At 45.2% G+C, this 16,182-nt stretch overlaps 1 protein-coding gene across 1 annotated transcript in view; it reads right to left on the bottom strand.

The window, feature by feature from the left end:
• Positions 1-4,924: 4,924 nt before the first annotated feature.
• MGAT4D (MGAT4 family member D) overlaps positions 4,925-16,182 on the bottom strand; it is a 148,483-nt gene continuing 137,225 nt past the window's right edge. The window contains exons 14-15 of the mRNA XM_075614878.1: positions 10,007-10,119; positions 4,925-5,108 (exon numbers count right to left, since the gene is read on the bottom strand). Coding sequence (XP_075470993.1) covers positions 5,085-5,108; positions 10,007-10,119 — 137 coding nt within the window. The 3' untranslated portion in view covers positions 4,925-5,084. The remainder of the gene's footprint in view (positions 5,109-10,006; positions 10,120-16,182) is intronic.

The raw sequence follows: 16,182 nt of genomic DNA, 5'->3' as shown, positions 1-16,182 counted from the left end.
TACTGTACGTAGACTGGAGACACAAGATGGTGCTATGGACGCCATGGCCCTTATTCTCTAAACTGTGATAGCACCAATCCGTCATTATAGCACAGAAATACCAACTCGGGGGAACATGATTTCTGTGCAGCAGCGTATGGCCTGATTAGCACTATCACGTTTATAGAATAATAGCACGTATCTTAGTCAATAAGCTTGTTCATATACAACAACCTGCATACCATCCAATTTATTATTATTTTGGAAAAACCTCATTAGTTAAGCCCTTCTCCAAACTTTCTCATGTTCTATTTCGGTATTGAACCGGACAGCTCGGTATTTGGTTACTCTGTCTGGCAAAAAATGAGACATCATACCGGACATGTATGTGTGCGGGGGGTGGGGGAGCATGTATGTGTCCGGTATTATGTCTCTGGACTTAGTAACCAATCGCGGGATTTCCCCCGAGAAGGGATAGAACAAGGCTGTTGCTGCTGGGGGGCTGGGCCGCTTCCTCCATCCTGATTGGCTGCTGCTGTGTAATGCAGCCAATCAGGAGGAGGTGGCAGGAGTCTGGGGGTGGGGCCAAAGAGCGGAAGAAAAGCATGGAGCAGAGAGAGGCGAGGCTGTGTCCTGTGTCCCCTGTCTCCTGTGCTGTGTCTCCTGCCTGTGTCCTGTGTGTATTTGTTCTGTTTTGTCCTGGTGTTTTGTGTGTTTTGTGTGTGTATGTGTGCTTTTTTCCTCTGGCTGTCCTGTGGGGGTGATAATGACAGTGGGTGGGGGAGTGAGAGAGGATAAAGGGGGGGGGATTGATAGAGGATGAAGGGGGGTGAGAGAGGATGAAGGGAGGGGGGTGAGAGAGGATGGAGGGGGGTGAGAAAGGATGAAAGGAGGGGGTGAGAGAGGATGAAGGGAGGGGGTAGTGAGAGGACGAATGGAGGGCGGGTGAGAGAGGATGAAGGGAGGGAGGTGAGAGAATAAAGGGAGGGGGGTGAGAGGATGGAGGGAGGGGGTGAGAGGATGAGGAGGGGTGCAACAATCTTGGAATTTGTGGGAGGAGCAGTAAGATCAGTATTGCTCGCCATGTACAGTATGACTGCAGGTCAGTTATTTATAAGTGATCTGACCATGACGTCATTTGTTCTAAATTTCACTCCAAGCATGCACCAATTTGCACTATTTCATATTCTATTTCCTAAAAAAATCCTCGGAAGGGCGCTCCCTCCCAATACTCCTCCCCAGACTTTTTATGAAACAGAATATAAATTGGTGAATACTTGGCGTGAAATTTAGAAGAAATTACGTGTCAGGTCATTCATAAATAACATTTTTCCTCACCAACGATTCTCGCGCGCGTCATCGCACCTTTCACCATTTTGTCCAGTATTTTTGGACAAGCCACCTGGCAACTCTATTTGTCAGTTTTGGGCAACATGATTCAAGGGTCTAAAAGGGCTGCAAATAGTCTTTTTCCATATAACCACTTCCTATAACTTCTCCTATCACCCCATATAACTGCTACCTATAACTTCTCCTATTATCCCCTATAACTCCTCCTATTGCCCCATATAACCCCTCCTATAGCTCCACCTATTGCCCCTTATAATACTGCTACCACTGGCCCTTATTCTGTCAAGTGTGATAAGCTCAGAAGACGTGCGATCGCAGAAAAGCCCCATTAAAGTCAATGGGGCTTTTCCTACGATAGACCGTCATCTGCACTTATCACATCTTACAGAATAAGGGCCTATAACTTCTTTCTCCGCATATAACCTCGGCAACCCTGCCTCTCACCATTATCCCCAGCATACAGTGCTTCCACTGCGGCAAGGGATTCTGGGAAATTACATGCAAATGAGCACACAATGTGTCACCTTTTGTCTGAAAAACCATTGTTACATGCAATATGCAATACGGTGGAGGTTTCTTTTTGCCTTATTCACCCACCATAACTTAAAACGTGATGGTATATATATATATATATATATATATATATATATATATATATATATATATATATATATATATATAAATCCTCCTATTGCCTCACATAATCTCTCTGTATACCATTTCACTCTCTTTCTGCTGATCTCTCTCTCTCTCTCTCGATCCCCCTCTCTCACAGTTCGCCCTCTCTCCCTCTCACTGCCCCCTCCTCAATGTTCCCCATCTCTCTCACTGTTCCCCATCTCCTCACCTCTCTCTGTCTCCCCCACCACACTTCTCTACTTCTCTCACTATCTCCCTTGCGGCCTCACCTCACCTCTCTCACTGCATGCTTGTGAGACAGGCTGAAGTTAGAAAGGAGAAAGGCAGGGACGGTCGGAACTGTCAAAATCCGTTCCCCGGAATTTCCCTGGCTTTTCATTCAAAATCCGTTCCCCGGAATTTCCCTGGCTTTTCATTTAAAATCCGTTCCCCGGAATTTTCCTGGCTTTTCATTTAAAATCCGTTCCCCGGAATTTCCCTGGCTTTTCATTTAAAATCCGTTCCCCGGAATTTCCCTGGCTTTTCATTCAAAATCCGTTCCACTGTACAAAATCCGTTCCGCTGTACAAAATCCGTGGACGGATTAATCCAAAACCACCATTGGGTACAACCCAGGTTGATTTTTAAGAATCCAATCCGCAAATTCCACAATCAAATTGTCAAATTGTTAAAAATCCGACCACAGATTATTAATCCGCCAAGTGGATTGTCAATGGTAAAAAAAAAAAAAAACACCCCGAAAAAGGTGAATTGCCCTTTTTGAGACTGATCGGCGGGAATCCGTGGACCGAAGGAATTGGCCTACACAAGGCGGATCCAAAACTGCAAAAATAAATAAATGCCCATTTCTTGAGGAGTTGACCCGGGACAGTGGAGGCTGGGGGCCACAAAGGAAGTGCAGGCTGCATGTTACCCACCAGGGGTCTATATGTCCAGTGTGCACTTTAATCTGATAGGTTGAAGAATGCCAAATCTGATGGGCCAAACAAAACTGTAGAGCCTAAAGCAAATAGCGACGTGTTGAGTGCCTTTATGACCTAGCAAAGCACCCTTTTCATTCCACAGAAACGAACATTCTAGCAGACACAGGATCTCATCGTGAGTGTAGCAACGCAGCATTGGGTAGTTTATCTGATGTCGTGTGTGTGTGTGTGTGTGCGTGTGCGTGTGCGTGTGCGTGTGCGTGTGCGTGTGCGTGTGTGTGTGTGTGTATATATATATATATATATATAGCAACTGTAAATATTCCTGTATATTCATTTGCATGTCTTAGACAGGTCTGCAACCCTGTCTTTCACCATTATCACCCAGCAAACAGCACTTCCACTGCAGCAAGGGATTCTGGGAAATGACAAGCAAATGAGCACACAGTGCCACTTTTTATCTCATGCTCACATTACATGAGCAACCCTAAGGCTAAGGCCCCGCTCCCAGAGTCAGCGCACCCGCACTGCAGACAGGCGGTGCGCTGAGATACACAGACCGCGATATGCGGTCTGTAGGGAGCGGGAGCCGGAGCGGGAGGTGGGCGGGAGTGGGAGGCTTGACAGGGAGGGGGGGCGTGGCTTGAGCGGAGGGACCCGCTACTCTCCCCCACCCCCTCCCTCCACAGACTCGGGCTGGAGCTGCTGAGGGTAAGTTTAAACACACACACGCAGGCACTCATACACACACACACAGGCAGGCAGGCACTCACGCACTCATACACACACACGCGCGCACACACAGGCAGGCACTCACGCACTCATACACACACACACACAGACAGAGGCAGGCACTCACGCACTCGGGCACACACATACACCCACAGACAGGCACGCACGCACTCAGACACACACACAGACTGGCACTCACCTGCTTTCACTCCACACTCCTCCCCGCTCCCCGAAGCCTCTCCTCCTCCCGAAGCCTCCCCTCCCCATTGGCTCACAGCCACACCACGTGACGCGTCAACGCTAGGAAACACCATTCTCTTGTGTCTCCTAGCGGCTGACGCACCACAGCGTGTAGTCAGCTGTGCCGCCAGGGGGGACCGGGACCAGCTCGCGAGGATTCCCCTGCTGGTGGGGAACTGGCGACATGGCCGCCCGCGCCAACGAGCGCAGCGGGACCGAGGCCTTAGCCAATGCATGCTGCTTTAAACACAGCTTTTAAGCAAGGACTTGGGAGATGCAAAGTCAGTTAACCCACTCACAGACATGTTTCAACTTTGATGGGTATCATCAGTGTGAGGCTGGCTTGCTGACATTTGCTCAAATGAGATAGGAGTATGAGAGACACTGAAATGAGATGAGAGACACTGTGTGCTCATTTGCATGTCATTTCCCAGAATCCCTTGCTGCAGTGGAAGTGCTGTTTGCTGGGTGATAATGGTGAAAGACAGGGTTGCAGACCTGTCTAAGACATGCAAATGAATATACAGGAATATTTACAGTTGCTTTATGCTTTACTGTGGAGGGTTTTAGTCACATTTTTTACCCACCATAACCTTAATAGTGGTATATGTATATGTATATGTATATGTATACACATACACAGTGTGTAATTGCTAGCACCCCTCAAATTTTTTGCGGTAGATGAGTATTATTTTTTATGGGTTCCAGCACTCCTCTTAATTATTTATTCTACAATTATTTAATATTTATGTACAGTACACTCAGTAGTCATTTAAATAGCACAATTATTTTTTTACAATTGGGACAGACCGTAGGAGCTACAGTAGACGCACAAGTAATAGTAAAATGCCCCACAGAAGAGAATGTCCTGTACCTTAACGTATGAACCTGTATAAAGAACCTGATTAAGTTGTGCAGCCATGCCAGGCTGTTGTTGGTCTTTGTTTACGTCACAGCCTCTGGCCATATTTGATACCTCCAAAACCGGCAGATACCAACCAAAAAAAAAACTCTATTAAAAATCCATCTTTTGTAAAATAAAAAAAAATAAAAAATGCTCATTTCACATATAAATACTTTATATATTTTCAGCATAAAAATAGAGTTTCGTCTGTCTATATTGTATTTTCCTTCATTCTTTTTGTTGGTGCAATTTCAAAGTCTCCACCAGTAGGTGGCAAGCTCTTCCAAAACGTCAGGCTCCAGTCTGAGAAATTGCCTTTATTTCTTCATTTTAATAAATATCTAAAAAAAACAAAAACAAAGAAGAAATGCGTTAAAAAGCCTGATACTTGTCAAACAAAAAAACATGCAAGCAAACTTGAATTTTATAATTACAGTTCTTTTTGCAAATACAAATCCACTGCATTTCTTTATAGTGTCTAAGAACCGCAATCACGGCAAAGTATCAAATCCACGTGACATGAGTTTTTTTGTTATTATGTCTTTTTTTTAATGAATTGTTGTTTAGCAAATAGAAATATCACTTGTGAGCACATTAACGTCTTCCCCTGCAGCCACGGATTCTGGGTAATGACATGCAAATGAACACAGTGTGTCCCACCTTTTACTTCATGTCCATTTATCAAATGGGTATGAAATAAAAGGTCACACTGTGTGCTCATTTGCACGTCATTACCCAGAATCCCTGGCTGCAGCGGAAGCACTGTATGCTGGGAGATAATGGGGTGAGACAGGGTTGCAGACCTGTCTGAGACATGTAAATGTGCTCACAAGTGGTAGTTTTATTTGCTGTACATAGTACGGTGGAGACTTTTGTCACTTTATTACCCATCATAACTTATTTAATATGTGGTTAATAATTGGTCAAACTTGTGGCTTTTTATGATATTCACTTATTCTCTTTTGTGATAAGAGTGAATCCTTCTATCGACGGGCAAATTGTCAGCCCCTACATTTCTTCTTTATTCTGTTGTGTAAACTAATTATGATATCATTATCAGTCAACAGCTAAAAGTAGTGGGTTTTACGACATTGTCATTTCATGGTTCTAGTACTGGTTCAAAATGGAAATAACAGGAATAAAAGCTTACAGTACAGTGCACGTTTTCATACTTAAAAACATTTGAGTAAGGATTGGCTCTGGAGGCCAATTAACCGTCCAGTACAATGTGCATAGCTCATAAAAAATGCAACAATGGTAATGCATGAAACACATAACTGAGGCAAGTATGCTGTACTGATTAATGTCTATGCTGTGGTAACTGGGACTGCGCTATAAAATAGTGCTGAGAAAATGACAACGGAGGACATCTTTTTTTTTAGGAGACCTGAAAATATTACAAACATTAGCTTGACCGACAAAGTAGAAAATACTGGCATTTCCAAGACCACAAAATTAAGTGTTTTCGACCATTTAAGAAGACATGAATGTATGTATAGCTCTGTTTACATAGCGCCCACCATGTACCGAGCGCTTTACGAAAGAGACAAAAAACAGTGCATGGAATTATAATACAATAAGTGCAACAAAGTCAGACAAGAGGAAAGAAAATCCCTGCCCAAGGGAGCTTACAATCTAAGTGGTATGTTGGGAGACTTACAGAGACAGCAGGTGAAGGAATAAGTGCAGTGGGTGGCAGTTTTTGGTAATGATGGTTGTAGAGGAGCGACTGTGCATGTGGGAATTGTCACGTACAACACACCTGTGAGCACATGACCTGCATACTGGATAAGGGTTAATATACAGCTCACAGCTGGCCCCCTTTTCACCTTCGCAAATCTCCAGATCAGAACCAACATTAAAACAGTTACTAGTTTTAAATACTTGGGCATATGGTTTGACTCCCATTTAACATTTGGGATGCACATTGTTACCCTGACATCCAAAACCTATGCCACACTAGGTGTACATTATAGAAAGAAATCCTCCCTAAGGCCTGGGACATAGTGATTTTGTCCGGGCTGAAGCACGCTGAGGCTCAGGGAAAGCGGTGCTTTCCCTGGCCTTACACAGCGCGCCGTCCGTGGGCTTGTCGGGGGCGGGTCTGGGGGCGGGCCAGTGACGTCACGGAGCTGGTTCGCCCTCATTGGGCGAACCGCTCACGTGACCGGCCCTGCGCTCCGGCGAGCGCCAAATTTGAAAACTGTGTGCGACACATGCTTCCCCAAGCGTGCGGACGCGTGCGCGAGCCCCTGCTAAAGCCGCTCTCATTGCGGCTGCAGGGGCTGAGTGCCGAGCAGCAGCGCGCCTCAGTACGGGTCAGCGCATAAGCGCTGACCATGCCCGAGGCCTAAGTCTGCTGTCAGAAAGCGTATAGCACAGCAGATGCTAATGCCAATTATCGACTATGGGGACATAGTACATGGCTCGGCACCCCAAACCCACCTTAGCAAACTTGATACCCTCTACAATTCAATATGCCGTTTTGTTCTCCAATGCAACTACAACACACATCAATGTGAAATGCTCAAAGAACTAGATTGGTCATCATTTGAGTCTAAGCGCAAAGTTCGTCTCTCCTGTCTTGCTGTCAAATACTTTCTGGGTAAGCTACGTGTCTAACTGAACAAGCTCCTCACCCCTACCACGTGCAGCACTTAGCATCTGAGATCTAATTCTAAAAGACTGTTCATGGTCCCAAGGTTCAGCAAAGTATCCGGCTGCTCCTCCTCTTACTGTGCACCCCAAAACTGGAACAGTCTTGGGGATAAGGATAGCGCTAGACCCTTTGGCGTTTCTTCTAGCCAAGCCAATTGAATCACTGAGCCATTATCAACGCAAACTTAGCTCCCACATTCTCACTGCCACCAGATGTTCAATAGCCGCAGCCTGGAAAAAGGTACAGGGCCCCATCCATGAATACGATAAAAAAAGGATAAATGAGGTCATGACAATGAACAGACTGACAGCATGCTTAAGACACACACCTGAGACACATGACAAAATATGGGACCCATGGATTATTTTTAGATAGGATAGTACCCTGTTCCTAGGTACTGAGATCAAACCAACTGGGAGAGAAGGGTATGGTCAAGACCAGAGTTGAGAGATTTCCGGATCCCATACATCAACACAGGTGGCTGGATGGAAAAAGGTTGGCAAGATGACCCCCCCTTCCCTTTGATGTGTTCCCCCTTGTTTTGTTATTGTGGGATCTTGGGGGGACGGGTGTGTCTCCACACCTCTCCACGACGGGTTTCTCCCGGCAGTGGCAGGCGGGGTGGGTGGGTGGGTATTGAGGCGGTTCTCGTATCCTTCATGTTTGTGTATTTTTGTATCTTATTATTTGACTATTTGATGTTTTGCTACTATGATTTTCCCCTCACACTTTTTTCTGAACCTCAAATTCTGAGAAGTTCAATAAAAAATTTGTGATCAAAAAAAAAACCTGGAACAATCTACCGGAGACTCTCACAGCCGCCACCAGTCAAAGTTCTTTGAAAACTAAAGCTGTCTCACATTTTAATCTGGTCTGTAACTGTTACATACGCCTATAATATATGCAGGCGGGTCCCACATTAAAGTACGTAATGGGTCCAGAGCATGTATGTAAAGTGAAAATGTACTTCAAGTGAAGCACTACCTTTTTTCCATCTTTAATGTCATCTGATTTTTCTTACTATGTGTTATGTACATTTCCTTGTTTTTACAATTCCTGCATGGTGTATTATATAAAATACTAGCTGATATACCCGGCGTTGCCTGGGATTTCATTCAATTACAGCATGTGCACAAACCCACACACAACCAAACTTTCAATTTTATATATATGTATAGATATATATAGAATCCAATGCACAGCTGGCACACCATTTGCAAGTAAATAAGTTTTGGTGCTTATCCCATAAAACAATAACAGATCATATGATACCGGTTGCAACACGACATCAGGGGACAGCACAAGGTAAGTAAATCATAATTTTTCTATATTTGATAGAAGACACAAAAACCGACGTTTCGGTCCCCCAGGGAACCTTTCTATATATTTATATATACACACACACACACACACACACACACACACACACACACACATTGTATATATGCATACGCTCAAAAAAAATACCATACAGGTCAATATTTGTTCTCTGTGATAAAACTGCAGTGTTTTTTGTTTGCCTCTGTCTCTCCCCCTGTGCCCCCCCACGACTGTCTCTCCAAGATTAGAAATGCAGACAACACAGTAAAGATGCACGTATTATATTATTTCTGGAACTCCCTCACACTCTGTATACGCCAAGCATCTTCTCTCCCCACTTTAAAGACAAACTTGAAAGCTCACCTGTTGAATGAAGCATCCCATTAGCCTGGACTCCCACAGTCACTTCTACCAACCATTGTGACCAAGCACTGCCATCTCCTGCACTTATTTCCTCACCTGCTGTCACTTAAATCTCCCAACATACCTCTTAGATTGAAAGCTCTCCGGGATTTCCTTTCCTATTGTCTGACTTTGTTGCGCTTATTTAATTATAATTTCCTGTACTGTATTGTTTTTGCAAAGGGCCGAACACACTGTGGGCGCTATATAAATAACGATATACATACATACATATTACACAAATATGGTTTTGGTTGGTTGCTGTAGACAGTGGTAATCTTGAGGGCGGAGCTGCAGGTGAAGGAGAACAAAGGAGGACCCGTGGGAAAGGCTGGGAAGTCTTCCAGAGCGATACCATCCTCCTAGTTCCTCCCAGTGTTATTGTGGTACCGGGTGCTATTGCAGCAGTGACGTCACGACGCACAACGCGGTGACGCAGGTCCCACGTGATGCAGAAGTCCCCTGGACTGTGAAGAACTAGTCCCAACCCACACGAACTGACGGATGCGGCTAAGCAGGGAAGAACGAGCGTGCAGTGCGTTTTTATCTTTTCCTTGCCAAGTACATTTTAATACCACACTATGAGGTGTGCGCTGTATTCCTGTTTTTTCTACAAATATCAAGTAAGTATATTCAGGGTTATGGAATCTTTGGAAGGCAGTCAATGACATTGTTGAATTATGTTTTTGCCAGCTGTGTGAGATTGTCCCTTCAGAGTGAGGGATTTTCACCTTGATTGAAGCCAGTGGTTTCTTCATCTTGAGGCCACAGAACACTGCTGCGGTATCACAGTATGTTAGTGCGCAAGAAAGAAAGCAGTAGCAGAGAAAGGTGTTAGACATGTAGAGCTCGGCTCACCTCACTTATCAATGCCCAGACAGGCGACGGAGAGAGAATTTTCAAACGGATTGCCTTGATTTTCCCGATAGAAGGGATAATTTCTCCTTCAGCGATGCCATTCAGAAACTTGCCTGTGGAAGGCAAATTACAGAGTGAAAAGTTGGCAGCCTCTTAGAAATCTGTGCCAATATAATTAGCCATCATTACAATTGCATGTCCAATGATAAGAAAAGCAACCACATGAAAGTATCACTTTGATAACAATGTGTGCAATGCTTTTGACAGGTGTAAGAAATCCAATCCAATTGTAATGAGTGAATCCATTATCATTACAGAGTGTTAAGTGTGTCAGTATAGCGTCTGATAGGTCTTTCTTTCATACAGTACTTATGATATCTGATTTGCAAAGGATCTTTCTTCATTTGGTATATATTCTGATTCATTATCTCAGTTACATGTCAAGTATTTTAAGTAAAAGAGGTGAGGTTGACCTATTCTAACAACCAGAATAGACACAAAGGTTAAATGATTGTTTTAAGTTGCATGAACTGCCCTGTTTAGGTTGACACGGAGTGATTGTAGACAACTGTAGATCCTAGCTGAGACAAGAGGCATATGGCTGTTTTGAGATGTTTGGGGAAAGGACAGCGAGAGACAGACAGTTGCCATTGACACCTGATGATATGTTGAGGAAATCATTTCTGACAAGAAGCTTGAGTTCCTTATCTCTTCACAAGGAGATATTACTGTATGACATTGGCGGTACAACATACTGTATGTAAATACCATGTTAGGAAATAACACTTAAAGTTAAGATGGCGGACTGGGTAGTTTTGTCTGGGTAAATATCCAGCAGTGTTAGCTGAAATAGGCTGAGAGACAAGGAGAGAGGAGGAGATAGGCGAGAGGCACACGTTGATTGATTCCACCAGGATGTGAGGACAAAGGTTTCTATCATGAAGAAAGACAGATGGGTTAAAACCAAAATGGAGGAAAGATACGTTTTTATCATGATATTAAGAATGATCCCACTCAGAAAGAAAGTTGTGCAACCATTTTTAAGAATACCATAACTTATTTGGAACGTCAACCACCATTTTGTACTATATTTATGAACGTAATTATCTTCAAAATAAACGTTTCTTTTAATGTGATGAACCAGAATTACTGAGGTCTATTATGCTGGAGTAATTATGAAAAAGACGTAAAAGAACATTTAACAGCAGGTTGCACCAGTGCGGCTGCACAAGGCCACACGAATTAAAGGGCCCCCTGCTGGGCCAGTAGCACCTGCCTATCTTTCGGCCATCCCACCAAGTGCTCCACACTCGGATTCCATCTCACCCAGTGCTCCACACTCGGATTCCATCTCACCCAGTGCTCCACACTCGGATTCCATCTCACCCAGTGCTCCACACTCGGATTCCATCTCACCCAGTGCTCCACACTCGGATTCCATCTCACCCAGTGCTCCACACTCGGATTCCATCTCACCCAGTGCTCCACACTCGGATTCCATCTCACCCAGTGCTCCACACTCGGATTCCATCTCACCCAGTGCTCCACACTCGGATTCCATCTCACCCAGTGCTCCACACTCGGATTCCATCTCACCCAGTGCTCCACACTCGGATTCCATCTCACCCAGTGCTCGGGGCCCTGCACCTCCTCTCCTCCGGATTTAAATCCCCCGCACATGGTGCAGCCTCCAAAACACCAACACTTGCCTCGCCCTGCCCACTTCCGCAATACTCTCCCCCAATTGGAGCAACGGTTGCTGAAGTCCCTCATTTAGCTTCATTAGTTACATCAGGGGAGCGCAATTTTTTTCCCTGCGCCCCCCCCTTCCTTTTCCCTCCGAGCGCCCCCCTCCCTTCCACCTCCTTACCTTGGTTCCCGGCGTCTGGGCGTCATGACATTAAGTTGCCATAGCATCGCGACTTCACATGACCCCACGGCACCATATGAGGCCGCGTTGCCATGGCGACGCATCTCCAGGTGCCGGCTGAACCACGGTAAGTAAGGGCTAAAGATGCCTGTTTCGGTTCCCCGGCACTTAATTTAAGTGCCTTCGGGAAGCGTGCGGGGCCTCTGTAAACCCCGCAACCCCGCAGTTAATCTCGCGTCCCCCAGTTTGCGCACCGCTGAGTTACATAGTAGATGAGGTTGAAAAAATACATGCGTCCATCAAGTTTAACCTATGCTAAATTTAGACAACAGATACTTTATCCTATATCTATACTTATTGATCCAGAGGAAGGCAAACAAAGAAAACCAGTGACATATCATCCAATGATAACTTATAAGGGGAAAAATACATTACTTCCTGAATCCAAGAATTGACACTCGGATTACTCCCTGGATCAAGATCCTTCCCATGTTTACTTTATTTGGTATATCAGTGCGCTTCAAAATGCGCTATTGGTCAGTCTCTCCCACACCCGAATCCTGCCTCACCTTCTGCTCATCCCACCCAACCCCCAGATTGTATTTGTTAATAATGCAATCTTGTGGTATCAGTACACTGATTTAGACTTGTGTACCTGCAGTATAATTATTCCCTTGTACAGCTGGCCAATTTTAAAACTCTGAGCCCTTGCAGCTATTTTTATTGCACTTTCTGCTCACTGCAGTATTTTTATCCAGGTGAGCGGTGCGCAAACTTCAAGCGCATGTGCCCTCCCTACCTGCTCTCTCCTTGGTCGCGCCCCCTCTTGTGTCTAATGATGCGTCAAATGACGCTGCAGGGTCATGTGACGTCACGTGACCCGTGGTGGCATTTGACGTCACGTCTCCATGGCAACCGGGCATCATTTGACGCCGCGTTGTCATAAAGACGCGTGACCAGAGCCTGGTAATTAAATTTACGGAGGCTCTCAGCGCGGGGCCTTTGTAAACGCTGCCCCGCCCCCCCGAAAAGTCTCGGGCGCACCCACCAGTTTGCGCACCGCTGATCCAGGTCGCCATTAGGTTCTCTTGATCAACAATGATGTTTGTTTGTTTGTTTAAGAGCACTTACACCTTAAATAGCAGAACAATATAATTCCAAGTGCAGCTATTAATCAGGTATCAGTCCATCCTGATCATCCACATCTATTTAACATTATAGGTGAACATTGCAATTAATTCCCATCCTTCACCAGCTAGGATCTGAATACGTTTGTCCTCTCTTTTCTAGCTGATATTATTTTAAGAGACTATTATTAAAGTTTCGTTTTTAGTATTCACCCCTGTAAGGGAGTCAAGGGGTTAAACTCCCATTACAGGGCAGAACACTGCACTGGTGTTGGGTTCATGCAGGGGGTGTGTGAAACTCCTGATTGAACAGGTATAAAAGGCAGGAAATGAGAACCTGTCACTGTCCCTGTTTGGAGTCTGTTAGGAGGATCACAGACAGAGCTCCCGCCCGCAGGGATCCAGGCTGGTTTACCTGAGGATTTTGCCTGGCAACTGTGAGGAACCCAAAGCCTCACACAGCAGAGAAGCCGGTATCAGAGAAGGGTAAAGGACTTATTGGGAGCAGCAGGACTTCAAAGCTCGCAGCTGGAGAAATCGGAGACGTCGGACCAGCATCAATCAGATAAGACGATATACATTGTTCCCTGGTCTTGATTTATATAATATTGTATCACATGTTTTAAGCTGGGAACCAGTTTAGTTGGCTAGCTGTCGTTAGAAAGGGCTGCAGCAAAGTGTAGTTATTTTCCCTAATGGGAATAGGTATTTATTTTATGATTTATGCTTTGCCTTAAAGGGACAGTAGCCCCAATGTTTTAGTTGTTTTTGTGGCAAATAAAATCACTCAACATTTGGTTTACCTAAAAATTGCATGTGTGGAATTTGATCAGACCTCGCCTACAGGCTGCTCCGTCACATATGGTGGTTGAAGTGGGATGCAGTGTCTCCAGAGGTTGGCAAAAGAAACGCATGCAGAGGGCACCAGAATAAAGAGCAACAAATCCAGGCAGAAAGACAAGGATGACCCACGAGCGGTACTGATTCTGGAAGTAAAGTCTGCCACACCGCATTGGTCTACCAGATGTGATTGGAGTATATGCAGGAAAAGTGTGAAAGAGTTGATGTGAAGCGGCACTTAAGCAGGGAAGCGAATACAGACGGTGACCTACAGTACACGAGGTACTGACTCTGGAAGAAAAAGGCAGATGAAAAGTTTTAACTAGGGTTTTGCTGAAGTCCAGGCTGCACAGCGACAGCGAGAAGCAACAGCAAAATGCCCATAGTATATATGGAGTGCGAGGACCCAGGGCACTCGGAAGAGGTGTATCCTTATGTTCTGGAGTATGAAGAAGATTGTCTCCAGCGACTGCGACATCAAGCAATGCGTGGTGCGTGAGGAGAAACTGCAGAAGTTTTGAGCAAGGAAGGTGAGCTTAGTACTGCTCATGCCTCAGAGCCTACCAAAACAAAGAAGAAAAAGAAAAGTTTGCAACTGACAGCGGAAGTTACAGAAACTGTTAAGGATGAGCTTGAGACATCAGGAAATCGCAATTCCAATGGGAGTCGAGATGTTCTACTGCCTATAGGGACTGGCGGAATACTCCTGGGAATGGCGGAATATCCAGTGATGAAGGCGTGGATTCAAAAGGAGATGGCAAAGGAAAAAGATGAGAAAAAGGTTGATTCCTTGAGCTAGGTTAAAGATGCATTGCGAGGTGCCAAGCATGACTATGATCTCCTCCACGAACAGTTTAAGGAGCAAGAACCTAAGACTGAGCTACAAAGAGGTCTGTTCGCAGCGATTGCCAAGTGTATAACTTTGGAGAAGACAAAGCGTCACTTGCAGAGCGAGTTCCAAAACATGAGGACTAACCTTGAGCAATCAAATGCAGCGTCTGCAACCAGGGATGAAGAGGCAAAGGCTGAATTGGAAGTCTCTCTGAAGGAGATTCACCATCTCATCGCAGCGCTGAATTTATATGATTATGTTCTTGAAGAGGTCGGGGAAACTATACACACTGTAAGAGAAGAGAAGAAAACCCTACAAGAAAAGGTTTCAGATTTGACTAACCAGGTCAGTGAAGGAGATGAGAAGCTTCACCAAGCAGAAAAGGTGAAGAAACAATTGGTCCTAGAAAAGCTAAAGGTGCAGCAAGAACTACAGAAGACAGAAAGAGTACTGCAAGGAGAACGTGTCATCTTGGAGCAGCGCACACAAGCAGAATACAAGCTGCAGAGCCAGCTGCAAGGTCTGCCCGCGAGTCTGCAGGAGGCCAAGGAGAAACAGGCAGACGCGGAGGAGAAACAGCAAGTGCTACAGGAGCGTCTGAGTACCCAGTTTGTCCCAGCAGAGCAGCATGAGGAGCTGAAGGCCACCTGAGCATAACCAGAGCATTGCTGGAGGAGGAGCTTAGAGGCCAGGTAACTCTGTATGAGAGGGAGCACAAGGCAGTCCAGAAACTGGAGCTTGAGGAGCAGAGAGGCTGCTTCATCCCCAGTCAGTACGCCCAGGAAAAAGAGGCGTAGAAAACTGAAGCTGCCTCGACCCTAGCGACAAAATCGGCAGAGATGCAAAATATGATGAAGGAGGCATTGATGCAAACTCAGAGAAAGCACAGGAAAGAGGTGGATGCTCTAACAGAAAAATTGCACGATCAAGCTGAATTAAACAAAAAAAAGTAACAAGCTCTGATGCCATTTGAGGTCAAAGACAAAGAGCTTGAAAGACTGAGAAATGAGATTACAGTACTGCAAATAGTGTATGTAAAGACTTTACAGTCAGTGGTTAAAACCTTGGAGTCTGAAAAGATGATGTTGGAAAAAAAGGTTACAGAATTAAAATACAGCAAGGCTCTGCAGACCAGTACAGTACCGGTATCTCCACTACAGGAAAAGGTATTGCCCTGCCCAAGCATCTGTATCCCATAGAGACTAATACCCTTGAAGACAAAGGTACAGCTCAACCCCGTTATAGCGCGATCCGCTATAACGCGGATCCGCTTATAACGCGGTTTGAGCGTGGACCCGGAATTTAAAAAAAAAAAAATTTACGTTTTTTTTGCACACACACTGCACACTGCATACATTCACAGCACACTGCACACACTCACACCACACACTCACAGCACACTGCATACACTCACAGCACACTGCACATACTCACAGCACACTGCATACGCTCACAGTACACTGCATACACTCACAGCACACTGCATACACTCACAGCACACTGCATA

The sequence above is a fragment of the Ascaphus truei genome, chromosome 1 (genome assembly GCF_040206685.1).
Source record: "Ascaphus truei isolate aAscTru1 chromosome 1, aAscTru1.hap1, whole genome shotgun sequence".
Lineage (NCBI taxonomy): Eukaryota > Metazoa > Chordata > Amphibia > Anura > Ascaphidae > Ascaphus > Ascaphus truei.
The sequence above is the reverse complement of the archived record's forward strand: the minus strand, read 5'-3'. Positions and strand labels throughout refer to the sequence as shown.